At 36.3% G+C, this 12,667-nt stretch overlaps 1 protein-coding gene across 4 annotated transcripts in view; it reads right to left on the minus strand.

The window, feature by feature from the left end:
• Window positions 1-12,667, minus strand: part of Fchsd2 (FCH and double SH3 domains 2) — a 282,704-nt gene that overhangs the window by 58,481 nt on the left and 211,556 nt on the right. For all 4 annotated transcript variants that reach the window (XM_010603233.1, XM_010603234.1, XM_010603232.2 and 1 more), the window contains one exon: window positions 5,468-5,584. In XM_010603233.1, the coding sequence (XP_010601535.1) occupies window positions 5,468-5,584 (117 nt within the window). The remainder of the gene's footprint in view (window positions 1-5,467; window positions 5,585-12,667) is intronic.

Here is a 12,667-nt window from a genome sequence, read left to right on the forward strand (position 1 = left end):
TGGTCTCAAAATCACAGCATCCTCCTGCCTCAGCCTCCCGAGTGCTGGGATTACAGGTGTGTGCCACCACGCCTGGCAGACTTTCTTGTTTTATCATGTAATAAGTAGAATAGCTCTGAAGATGTCCACACCCTAATCTCTGGAACTGTCGATACATATGAGGGAATTTGCTGAAGCACTAGTTATGGGTCTTAAAATAGTGAGATTATCTTTGTCTGAATGAGCCCACTCTACCCACATGATGCCTTATAAGCAGAGAACTCTGGCTGGAGTAAGATAAGAGATGGGAAGGAAGGATGTCAGAGATTCTAAGCAGGAGAAGGGTTCAATGCACTATTGCTGGCTCTCATAGGTAGAAGCAAGAATAAGTGAGAATATTTTTTAGAAGCTAAAGTTACTCTCAGCTAATAGTTAGGAACAGATAGGGAACTCAGTCCTATAAGTACAGGGAACTGGATTCTAACAACAGCCTGAATAAGCTTTTAAGCAAATTCTCCCCCAGAGGCCATGCTGACAGACACCTTGATTTTTTTTGGTACCGGGGATTGAACTCCGGTCCTTGTGACTGCGAGGCAGGCGGCAGAACCACTAAGCTAAATCCCCGGCCCCTACCTTGATTTTGACTATGTTGGTGCAACAGCCTGAACTTCACAGTAATAGCTTGTCTCTAAAAAAACCAAACTAAAACAAAATAAAGTATCTTTATTGCTAATTTGTCTTAAAACCAGCTTAAACTCTAGCTTAAAACTTATTCAGAATTGTTGGTCTAAAATGGATGCACATTGAGGCCACACTCTTAAGTGAAATAAATAGGACACACGTGTAATACTGAATAGTTTCTCTGGTGTGAAAAACTGAAAGTGTAAATAAGGTTCAAAATGTATAACTGATAATGTAAAATAGGAAGAAAAGGTCTAAAGAAGTAGGGGAAGTTGGAAGGGTAGGGGAAAGGAAAGAAGGGAGAAGAAAAAATATGAGAAAAGGGAAAAAATGGAAACAAAGTCTAAACAGAGAAGGGCTGGGAGGGGTTGAAGGGAGGGCAAGGGAATGGGGAAAAATAAGAACCAAGATACATCCTGTAAAGGTACAAGATCTCAATGATGAATGTAACTGTATTGTATACCCAAAATGTAGCAATAAACTTAATGGAAAAAATTGATCTAGGTTAGATTACTTGTACTATCATATATCTTTGAGAATCAACTAGTCAGGTTCTACAAAAAACCCAGCTGGGTGTTTGACCAGGACTGCCTTGAATATATGGAAATAAGTGGTATTTTAAAAATAATTGAGATTCAAAAATTAGTCAATATGTGTATAGAATCTGTATGGGTCTACATTGTTCTGTATATACATAGAACAGTGCCGGTGCAGTACATCCCCAACTTATGAAGGAGTTCTGTTCTGGGAGAACATTTGTAAGTCAGATTCGTTTGTAATCTGACAAAATGAGTATTACACTGTATACCTGGTCACAGTTTTCAACTTGAATGTTCATACTATTTAAAACTCTACAGTTTTTTATTTTTGGTATCAGGGATGGATTGAACTCAGGACCTTGCGCTTGTGAGGCAGGCGGTGGCACCAATGAGTTAAATCCCTGGCCCAGAAACTCTATAATTTTATAAACTTTGAAAGAGAAAGCAGGATTTTTCCAACCTATCCCTTTTTCAAGACTACTTTGGTTGTTTGGAGTCCCTTCAGATACTATGTGAATTAAAAGGATAGCCTTTTCTGCTTCTGAAAATAACTGTTGGGGTTTCGACAACGATTGCATTAAATTTGAAAATCATTTTGGGTGGTACTGTCATTTAATAATATATTCCATTCCATGAACACTGGATGTCTTCTGATTGGGATTTTGATAGGGATTTACTGAATCTGTAGATCATTCTGGGTGGTACTGTCACCCTGCCAATAGTTTCCATTCCATGAACATGTGAAAGCTTTTCACTTATTTATAGTCTCTAATTCTTTTTCATCATCATTTTGTAGTTCTTCTTGGTTAAGTATACTTCTAAGTATGTTCTTTTTGGTGCCATTGTAAGTGGAGTTTTTTCTTAGTTTTCCTGTTGCTGTCAGGGAATCGGGAATTAATTTCCTTTTTGGATTGTTTATTATTAGTTATAGAAATGCAACTTACTTTGGTATGTTGGTTTTTTTATCTTGCAACTCTGCTATATATGTTTATTAGCTTTAACACTTTTGTTTGTTTTGGTGGAAACTTTAGTTTTCTTTTTTAAATTTTCTTTTTTATTTTTCTGCCAGTACTGGGAATTGAGCTCAGGAGGCAGGCACAGTGCCACTGAGCTAAATCCCCGGCCCTATTTTTTTGAGATAGGCTCTCGTTTTATAGTTCAGATGACCTTGAACTCACTATGCCGCCCAGGCTGGCCTTGAACTCAGTAAACCTCCTGCCTCAGCCTTCTGAGTGCTGGGATTGCAGGAATATGCCACCATGCCCTGCAACTTTAGAGTTTCTATATGCTAGTTTATGTCATCTATGGACAGACATAGTTTTGCTTCTTCTTTTCCAATTCAAATGCCTTTTTCATAGCTTTTGCTTGACTAGCTCCTCTGCCTAGGACTTCCAGGACTACTATCATAATCAGACACGATGAAAATGGGCACTCTTTGTCTGTTTCTGATCTTAGATGTTTTCAGTGCAGATCATCAGTAATTTATTTATATATACATATATATATTTTGGGGGTGGGTAGGGTCTTGCTATGTAGTTTAGGCTCGCCTCACATGCCTGGTGATCCTTCTGCCTCAGCCTCTGTAATGCTGGGTCAATTTTTTTTTTTAAAAAACAAATTGATTATGATGTGCTTTGATGTGATATTTTTGGTGTTTTACCTGCCTGAAGTCTACTGAGCTATTAGCAAAAACCTGGCTTTGGGGGGGTTTTGGTGAAGACATGAGTATACTCCACATGCAAGATGTAAACAGCTATGTTTGAAAAGAAGACTGTGGTGGATAGTATTTTTTTAAAAAAATCAGCTAATAAAGGGCAGGGGATTTAGCTCAGTGGTTCTGCCGCCTGCCTTGCAAGCGCAAGGACCTGAGTTTGATCCCTAGTACCAAAAAAAAAAGAAAGAAAGAAAAGAAAAGAAAAGAAAAAAAAATCAGCTACTACAGTATTTCCCATTCTACATATTCTTAAGAAAGAAAGAAAAGAAAAGAAAAGAAAAGAAAAAAAAATCAGCTACTACAGTATTTCCCATTCTACATATTCTTCTAGAACTTTGCTATTTTTCTTCAAAAGTAGAGTGTGTGTTCTCTCACTAAACTGTTGACAGGTTTTTGTGAATGCTAGAATTAATAAAATAGGATGCAAGTATCACCATATTTTTGAGGCCAAAATCAGAAGGCTAGTTCTAGTTCTACTTTTTCACTCTTGGAATGCACAACTCTGGGGCTCTGCACTACCATGTAAAACATATCTAACCCAAGCTGCTATGATGGACCATATGGAGAGAACAGAGTGACAGAGGTGCATGAGAAACTTTACCTGTCCCAGTTCCAAACTGTTCAAATCTTCCCAGCTCAAGCACCGGGTATTTCTTTCTTTCTTTTTTATTTTTATTTTTTAGTTTTTTGAGACAGGGTCTTACTATGTAGTCAAGACTGACCTGGAACTCACTATGTAACCCAGGCTGGTCTTGAATTCACAGCGATCCTCCTGCCTCAGCCTCCCGAGTGCTTGGATTACAGGTGTGCGCCACCACACCCGGCTACTGGGTATTTCAATGGTGAATTCTGTGAGATGACACCAGCGCAAGCTACCATCTGTCTGACACCATGTGAGAGACCCCAAGTGAGAACTACCAAGCTGAGACTACACAATATCCAGAATAGTGACATGATCTTTAAAAATGCACTGATGGCACATGCCTGTAATCCCAGTACTCAGGAGGCTGAGGCAGAAGGATTGCTATATGTTTGAGGTCAGCTTAGGCTACACAGTGAGTTCAAAGCCAGCCTGAACTACACAGTGAGACCCTATCTCAAAAAACCAAAACCTGAAATAAAAACTAATCAAAAAAGCACTTTTTATGGTGTTAAGTTTGAAGTATTATTTTATACTGCATTAGATAAATGAACATAGAATTTGAAATGGTTGCAAGATAGTAAAATAAGATGTCAAAGCAGGAAAGAGGATATAATATATGGATATTAGGATATAAAATCCGTATATAATATAAAAGAGGATATAATATACTAGCAGGGCCCATTGTTAGAAATATTTATTTATAATCTGGCAGTAAAATCATGGAAGTGGTTGAGACTGCCCATAGTGAGAGAAATGATAAGAAAAAAAAATTCCTAATACCGAACTCTAAGGAATTTAAACATTTAATTGCAAAATGGAAAAGGAGAAACCCATGAATCTAGGAATGGCCAGAGAGGCAGAAGGAAAATCAGAACAACGAATCATGGGTGTCTAGGGAAGAGAATGCTTTAAAATGATTAGAATTGTTAATTGTGATGGAACTGCTAACCAGTGAAGAAAAATGAGAAATCAAAGTGTCAAGTTTAGATAAGTTTAGTCCGAAGAGGAAGGAAAAGAAGAGAAAGCTTAAATGTAACAATGGGCTGAAAAACAAATGGTAGGTGAGGGTACAGAGATGATAAGTATGGACAATTCATGCATGCTAGTCAAGTACTTATGACTGAGCTACGTCCCTAGGCTAGGCTAATTCTTTTAAGAGGTTGGATGTGAAGGTAAAGAAAGAGGATATAGATATAAAAAAATGAAACCGAGGGCTGGGAATTTAGCTTAGTGGTGTCACCACCTGCCTTGCAAGCACAAGGTGCTGAGTTTGATCCCTAATACAAAAAAAAAAAAAAAAAAAAAAAAAAAAAAAAAAAGAAACAGGAAAAAAAAGCATCACCATATACATACATAAAATAATTTCTGCTGCCTAACAGATTAGTTTTGAAAAAACTTTCATGTAATCCAGAATTGTGTCATTAAAAATGTCTTGTGAAATAAAAGCCTACTTTATTTATTTATTTTTGGGTACCAGGAATGAACTTAAGACCTTGTGCTTGCCAGGCAAGCACAGTGCCACTAAGCTAAATCCCTGGTCCCTAAAAGCCTACTTTAATTCAACATATGTATGTCTCTTCCCCACCTAAAAGACTACAACATGATTATCAGCCTTTCTTAGGCAAGTGTACTGAAAACTAATAAATTAATGTGTTGCCGCTAGAAGCAGTGGAATTTGAGACAAGTAGATTGCTTCCAGTGATGGTGACCTTTTAGAGCTTTCAATGATACAAACAGCCTGCTATGGCACACATGCCATAGGTTCGCTACCATTAGCTTAGCTGTTCAGTATGGAGAAAATACAGAAATCAAAAAAAAATACAGGTTACTTTAATCATGAATAAAATTCAACACCTTAAACTGATATTTGGTTTAAGCTGAATTAGCTAGTACTCTCTCTACTACACTTACCCGTTGTTGATGAACAATATTTTTGTGCTCACGCGCCACACGTGTAGCCCATTTCCGCGCCTCTTTATTTAGACTGTGCTCTTCTGTCGTACCAGTTTCTGATTCTAATTGTCGGCTCTACAACAGAGAACAGAGAGAAGAGTACTGTCATCCTTACTGCAACTATTACTACTCAGTAGTTGGACCAGAGGGCCTTCACTTTAATCAGCATTCAAAATAGGAGTTATGGGGCCAGGGATGCAGCTCAGTGGTACCGTGCCTACCTGGTAAGCACAAGGTCCTGAGTTTGATTCCAGGTACTGAAAAAAAATCCCACCAAAACAAACAAACAAACAAACAAACAAAATAGGAGGCATGCCTAACTACTGTGGAGCAATGTCTCATGTCACAGAAAGTCAGCAGGAGGCTAAGAAGATGGTATCAAACCATAAATGACCACAGGCCTTTTGTCTTATATTGCCAAATATGTGATCTTCATCTTTACTACTATGGACTTATTTTTTTTTTAATTGTGAAGAAAGCTAGCTAAGAAGAAACAATATCCATGTAATCTTCTATGACACTAAAATCATTGTACAGATACATGTGAACCATTTAAGAGTTTCAATCAGACTAAAGAAAGACTCTTTAAATAGAAGAGAGAAAAGAAGAACAAAACATTAACAGCAGCACAATTCTAAACCCCTGAACCAAGATACTGGATTTAATTTAGTGAGAGGTCCATTACTAACTTTCTACCATAACTTAAACTAGTTTTTGCACTTTTCCTGGGCTTTAATGTCTTCATATGATAGAAAAGGGTACTAGATCAAAAATCACAAGTAACTTCTAACTGAAATTTTATGATGCTGTTTCATACAGAACTTCAAAATCTAAACAAACAATGTAATAATTCAACCCTACTATACAAGAAACTCTAGAAAGTGCTTCATATAACATTTTTAGACTCGGCATGCATTTTTTCCAATGATTGTATAAACTATGTTTAAGGTTGTATGTTTAAATTATTTATGCTCTTGAGAGGATATTAGATATGCACCTGAGATGGAAGCTCCAATTTGAAATTCTATTACTTCCTTCAAAATGAAGGGTAGTTCTTAGTTAAATAAAGATTAATGATATCATCTAAAAAATGTTTCCAGGAAAGGACCTTCTTCACTATCCATATAAGCAACTGAAGCTTATTTTATGTCTTGAATGAAAGAAAATGATGCTTTAAAACATAAAAGCCAACTAATCAATGAGATGCAGAAAACTGATCACATGCAGCTTTGGATTACAAAATATCACATTTGACCAGTTGTAGGCTATTAATCAGAAACCCACATAACTTTTATAAAAAGTTTATGAGGTAGGTCAAACAGCTTTCTATTTTTTAAAAAATTTATTGGTACATATTTGTGCTACATAATGATTATATTCCTTGTGAGAAGCTGGTACATGTACATAACACATCTTAATGTTTTTTTCATTTCCTTCCACTTCCCTTTTCCCCGCTCACACGTGGATTTCATAGAAAAGGAAACCAGGGTACAGAGAGGTAAGTCATTTTTTCCAGTGTTTTCCAGACATTACGAGTTACAACCTTCCCTAAACAAATGTGAATCAGAGCTATTAACCACAAAACTATTTTTAATCCTTTACAAACTCTTAAGAACCCATGAAAAATAAACTTTATTATTAAAATAATTAGGGAAGAAAATATATAAATATTTAAAATATGATAAACTATTAAAATATTATAAATAAGAAATCAGGATTTCTTGTATAAAATGAAAAATATTATAATGAAACAATTTAAAAAATTAATCTCATAGCTCAAATTTAACAGAGCAAGTAGAAATTGACATATTAGATTAAAAATTTTTTCTTTGGTACTGGGGAATCAAACTCAGGACCTTGTGTTTGCAAGGCAGGCGAGGTGCCAGTTGATCTAAATCCCCAGCCCTAAAATTTTTCATATTTTGGGGGCACTGTGATAAGGCAGGTTAGAAAATTATTTGCTCTATATAGATATTTTAGCTAAAGTTAGATTATACAGTAACAAATGAAAAACAATAAAAATTCATATCTAGCCAAATTTTACGTCTACATTTTATATTTTATTTCATTCTTTGGGCTACCAGGAATCTGAGAACCAACTTTATTATTGTATTTTATGCAAATGGATCTCAGCATTCAAATTTATATCTGTCCTCTGAAGGCAGGGACATTAAAATATTAAACCCAGACAGATGCAAATGAAATATAGATTAGCTAGAAGACTCTAAAGTAGAAAGGTGTACTTGAAGTCCAAAGATAGGTTTTTGAGCCTGAAACACTTAGTATTCAATCCATTGTATGCCATTTATAAGCTTTATGATCTTTATTAGTATGAGTCTTAGCTACATCTGAAAACTGGTGAAAATGCTATGGATCTTCTAAGGGCTTTTGGGCTACCACAAGGCCATATTTTAAACATTCTAGTATGGTAGCTACATATATTAGTTACCTAATATATGTATTTGTTAAAGACCCAGCTGAAAATTACTTGAAACAAACAAACAAAAAATGGCATTACTACTCATTTAAAAAAATCCAGATAACTCCTAGGTAATTTTTTTTCTTCCATTCCCAACCAATAATAGGGACTGCATCCAGGGCCTTACATATGCTAGGTAAGCACTTTATTATTGAGCTATACCCCCAGCCCAAGTCCTAGATACTTTTTCCCACCCTAGATTCTTGCTAGCCCAGAGAACCAATAAAAAACAAGACCAAATATACTGAAAGGTGAAGGCAGATCTCAAGAGCATAAACCTGCAGAGAGTAGAGGAGACAGGGGGCAACTGTTGGAGAGATTTAATTTTTATTTACTAAGCAGCAATTTTAGGAACAAGTAAATGGTTTAAAATGTGTGCTGACCTTGGATGGGCCCTAACCCAAATTTCCACACAGAATTTGTACCATTTATTTATTTTATTTAATTTTTTGGTAGCAGGGATCAAACTTGGATCCTTGTGTTTATGAGGCAGATGGTGGCACCACTGAGCTAAATCCCCAGCCCTGAACCTTTTAATCTGGTTGTGGTGGCACATGTCTGTAATCCCAGCACCGTGGAAGACTAATATGGATCACAGGTGTAAATCGTCTGTGAAATTTAGCAATTTAGCAAGATTCTGTCTCAAAAAAAGGACTGGAGATGTAACTCACTGTGAAGACCCTGGCTTCAATCCCCAGTACAAAAAAAATCCCAAAAAACAAAAAATAAAAAAACTGCACCCTTTTGCCGAGTATTCACTGTGTTTAAGAGTTGGGTTAAGTAGGGCTGGGATTTAGCTCAGTGGTGCAGCTTGCTGCCTGCCTTGCAAGCACAAAGTCCCGAGTTTGATCCCCAGAAAAAGAGCTGGGTAAGTAAACAATGGACTTCTCTTCAGGTTTATTATTCCTTAGATGGGAGAATCTAGTGATCAGGACAGAAAACAAATGCCATTGACTGGGGAAACGTGGCTTTGAGATCTTCTGTGTAGGTAATGATACAAAATCCAAATTAATTTATCCTTTTCATGAATTCTGAAATTAGGTCTCAAGAAGACACATGGACAAATGAAAATTTCATACAAGGCAAATACAACCCTAATGTTACATTCACTATCAAAGATCAGTATCAGTCAAGATCTAGGGTGGATCACTATTTTTTAAGATTTTAGTATTTCAAGGTTGATTTGAGTCAAGAAAGTGCTAGTGACTGCTCCTTTTTAAATTGCTGACTAATTTAATCTTTAGGTCATTATTTTAACATTTTCTCTTTGTTGTTTTAAAAAACATACCTAAAACATAAAAGAATGGTAACATGAGCTAATAGGCACATAACATTGCTATCTTCTTGAAGTAGAATATTAGAAATAGCAAATAGCAGCACTGTAACCTGGCTCTGGAAAAGCTTACTTATTCAATTTGATTATTTTAAGAGTTAATATACAATTTTCAGAAAAACAGCAGTACACACGTGTACACACACACACACACACACACACACACACACACACACAAATTAAAACCTAAAGAGCAATTTTTGTTGTACCATTTTGCTCTCAAACTTTAAGTACAGAGTAGGTAGCTTTCATTGGTCTGTCAGGGGAGTCAAGTAAATGAAAATTATTATTTTTGTTTGTTTGTTTGTTTGTTTTTTGAGACAGGGTCTCACTATGTAGTTGAGACTGACCTGGAACTCACTATGTAGCTCAGGCTGGTCTTGAACTCACAGTGGTCCTCCTGCTTCAGCCTCCCGAGTGCTGGGATTACAGGCATGCGCCACCACACCCGGCCAAATGAAATTCTTATACACTTTAAAACATCAGAGTTTTAGAAATTACAAGGCTTTTAGTAAAATATTTCAGAAGCACATTTGTCTTTTCCTGGAAAATAAATGTCAATCTAAATACATGCCTGTGCTTTTGAGTTCTGTTTTGTCTGGGCACAATAACTCTCCTATCTTTTCATGGTGTTGCCCAACAAACTCTCAGTTATTGCTCAACTCACAGCTCTAGTACTACCTTTGCTGTGAAATAATTAATTCACTTGCTAGACACTGATTGAGTCACTATCGCTAGGCAAACATTAAGCTATGCTATGAGGCTGCACTGGTTTCTGTTGTTTTTAGGCAGCCTGGGGCCTGAGCATCTCAACCTCTGCATTGCTGGCATCTAACACCATGCTTAAGAGGACACAATGCCCTCAGCAAATGTTGGTTAAACAATTATAACCTAGGGTGCGGTGCATGCCTATAATCTAAGGCTGAGGCTGGAAGATAACTGAGAGTTTGAGGTCAGCCTGGGCTACACAGTGAGTTCAAGGCAAGTCTGGACTACATAGGGAGACCCTGTATCCCTGGAAAAAGGATGAAAAATGATCAATATATGCTCTACACATATAGCGATTCCCCAATATGAATATAATTATTATGTACTATAAACATACACTAAAACCCCTCAAACAAAAAGCGAACAAACAAAGCCCCTGAATACAACCTAATGTCCTTATTCCAAAGTGAGGGCCAGGGCACTTGATTCTTAGGACAGTACCTTCAGAGATGACACACAACATTACAATCAGTTTCTGACAGACGAAGGACAAGATTACTATGTGTGTGGAAGAACAGCATGAGCATAGGAGAGGGAACCAACTTTCTGAGTACCAGGCACTTTAGCATAGGTTCTTGGGGCTGACTCTAGTATTGACATCCTTCTACTCACACAATATAAAATCATCAAATACAATCTCTGTGTATCAATTTCCATTACAAATCCATTTAAAATGAATGAGGAAAGAAAAATCTTGAATCTCCAAATAAAGGATTCTTATAAGAATGTTTATTTTGTAAAATTTACTGTTCCTTTCAAAGAGCAGCCATTGAAGTTTAAAGTACATTTACATCCCAAAGAGACTTAGCTATATTGTCTTGGCTAATTTATCCTTCTTCTCTGAGCATCAGCTTCCTCACTAGAAAATCAAAATGTCTGAACAAGATGAAATCTCAGATTCTTACCAGAGCTTAACAAAGAGCTAAGGGCCTTCAAAAAATGTTAAAATAATTCTTTTTTTCCCCCTACATTAGGCATCAAACCCACGGCCTTGTATATGCGGGGCAAGTGCTGTACCACTGAATAAACATCCACATCCCTCTTTTCTATTTTATTTTGATTGTTTGTTTTTGGTACTGGGTATTGAATTTGGGACCTTGTGCTTGCAAGGCAGGCAGCAGAACTACTGCTGCACTAAATCCCCAGCCCTATTTTATTTTGAGATAGTGTCTCGTTAAATTGCCCAGGCTGGCCTTGAACTTGTGATCCTCCTGCCTCAACCCCACAAAGGAGGTATTACAGGCATTACAGGCATGCACCCATCACTCCAGGCAGACGTTCTTGAAACATAAATTTAATTCACTTGGAATTTACAATTCATAATGGTATATTTATTTATGCACTTGTTTACTAATTATTTGCATTTAAAAAAATTTTTTTGGGGGTACTAGAGATTGAACTCGGGGGACCCTGTGTTTGTGAGGCAGGCGGCAGCACCACTGAGCTAAATCTCTGGCCCTATTAATTATTTTTAGACAGGGTCTTCCTATTTAGTTCAGGATGGCCTTGAACTTACTATGTAGTGCAAGCTGGCCTGGAACTTGTGGTGATCCTCCTGCCTCAGCCTCCCAAGTGCTTGGATTATAGATATACGCCACCAAGCCCTGCTTGGGGTACACTTTTATGAAGTAGTGATATAAAAACAAATTATGTGATGAGAGGTGAGGGGAATCAAATTTCTAAGATGGATAGGGACTACAGATATTCCAAATATCAGGTATCTATTACATAAATTAGAAAAAATGTTTAAATTCAAATCTGAATGGTATAAACCTATTAAATTGTATATCTATATCCGTATATGTATGTACTGATGGAAAGGTACATACTATGTGAAGAGAGTGTTACCAATATTACCTTCAAACGGTGAGGGTTCAAGTGAAAACTTTTTATAATTATATGGGCTAAAATGTGACTTTTTTATGATTCATATATATTTTGGGTGAACACTTTTTTATGTTTTATAATTAAAGCACTAAAAAACTATGTTTATTTTGAAAATATGATTATCACTTATTGAGTAAGCACTGTGCTGGTTTACATAATTTCATTTAGTTCTCAAAACAATCCTAATAGAGTCTATTATTTTCAACTTATTGGTGTGGTAATTGAGGCTCAGAAAGGGTTATCTATTTTTCACAATGTCACTCAGCCTTTGAGTGCTGGACTTAGAGCCTGTAAAACATCCTACCCATGCATATTCTGCATGGTCTTCTTATGCACATAGTGTTACTAATTATTCTATTTAGTTAATGCTAATATTGATAACACAGAGACAGTAATATTGAAAAGATATTGCTAAAATATAAACTTCTGTTCAATGAAGTATTGGCAGGGCTTTTCCTTAGAGATAAGAAATCTATCTATTGATTTAATTTTGTTTTTAGGAAAACAAGGGATAAACTACTTCAACTGAGTTTGAGAAGACTCACAAGGCATAGCAGTATTAAATTTTTAAAAGTTTCTAATGCTTTTAGCATAAAATATTATGAAAGCTTTTCAAAATTTAGATGTTAAATAACTTTAGAGGACAAAACTAAGGAAATTAATGTTCATATATGTGTGTGTGTGTGTATAT

The sequence above is a fragment of the Fukomys damarensis genome, unplaced genomic scaffold (assembly GCF_012274545.1).
Source record: "Fukomys damarensis isolate Sample0158 unplaced genomic scaffold, DMR_v1.0_HiC HiC_scaffold_16, whole genome shotgun sequence".
NCBI classification, from domain to species: domain Eukaryota; kingdom Metazoa; phylum Chordata; class Mammalia; order Rodentia; family Bathyergidae; genus Fukomys; species Fukomys damarensis.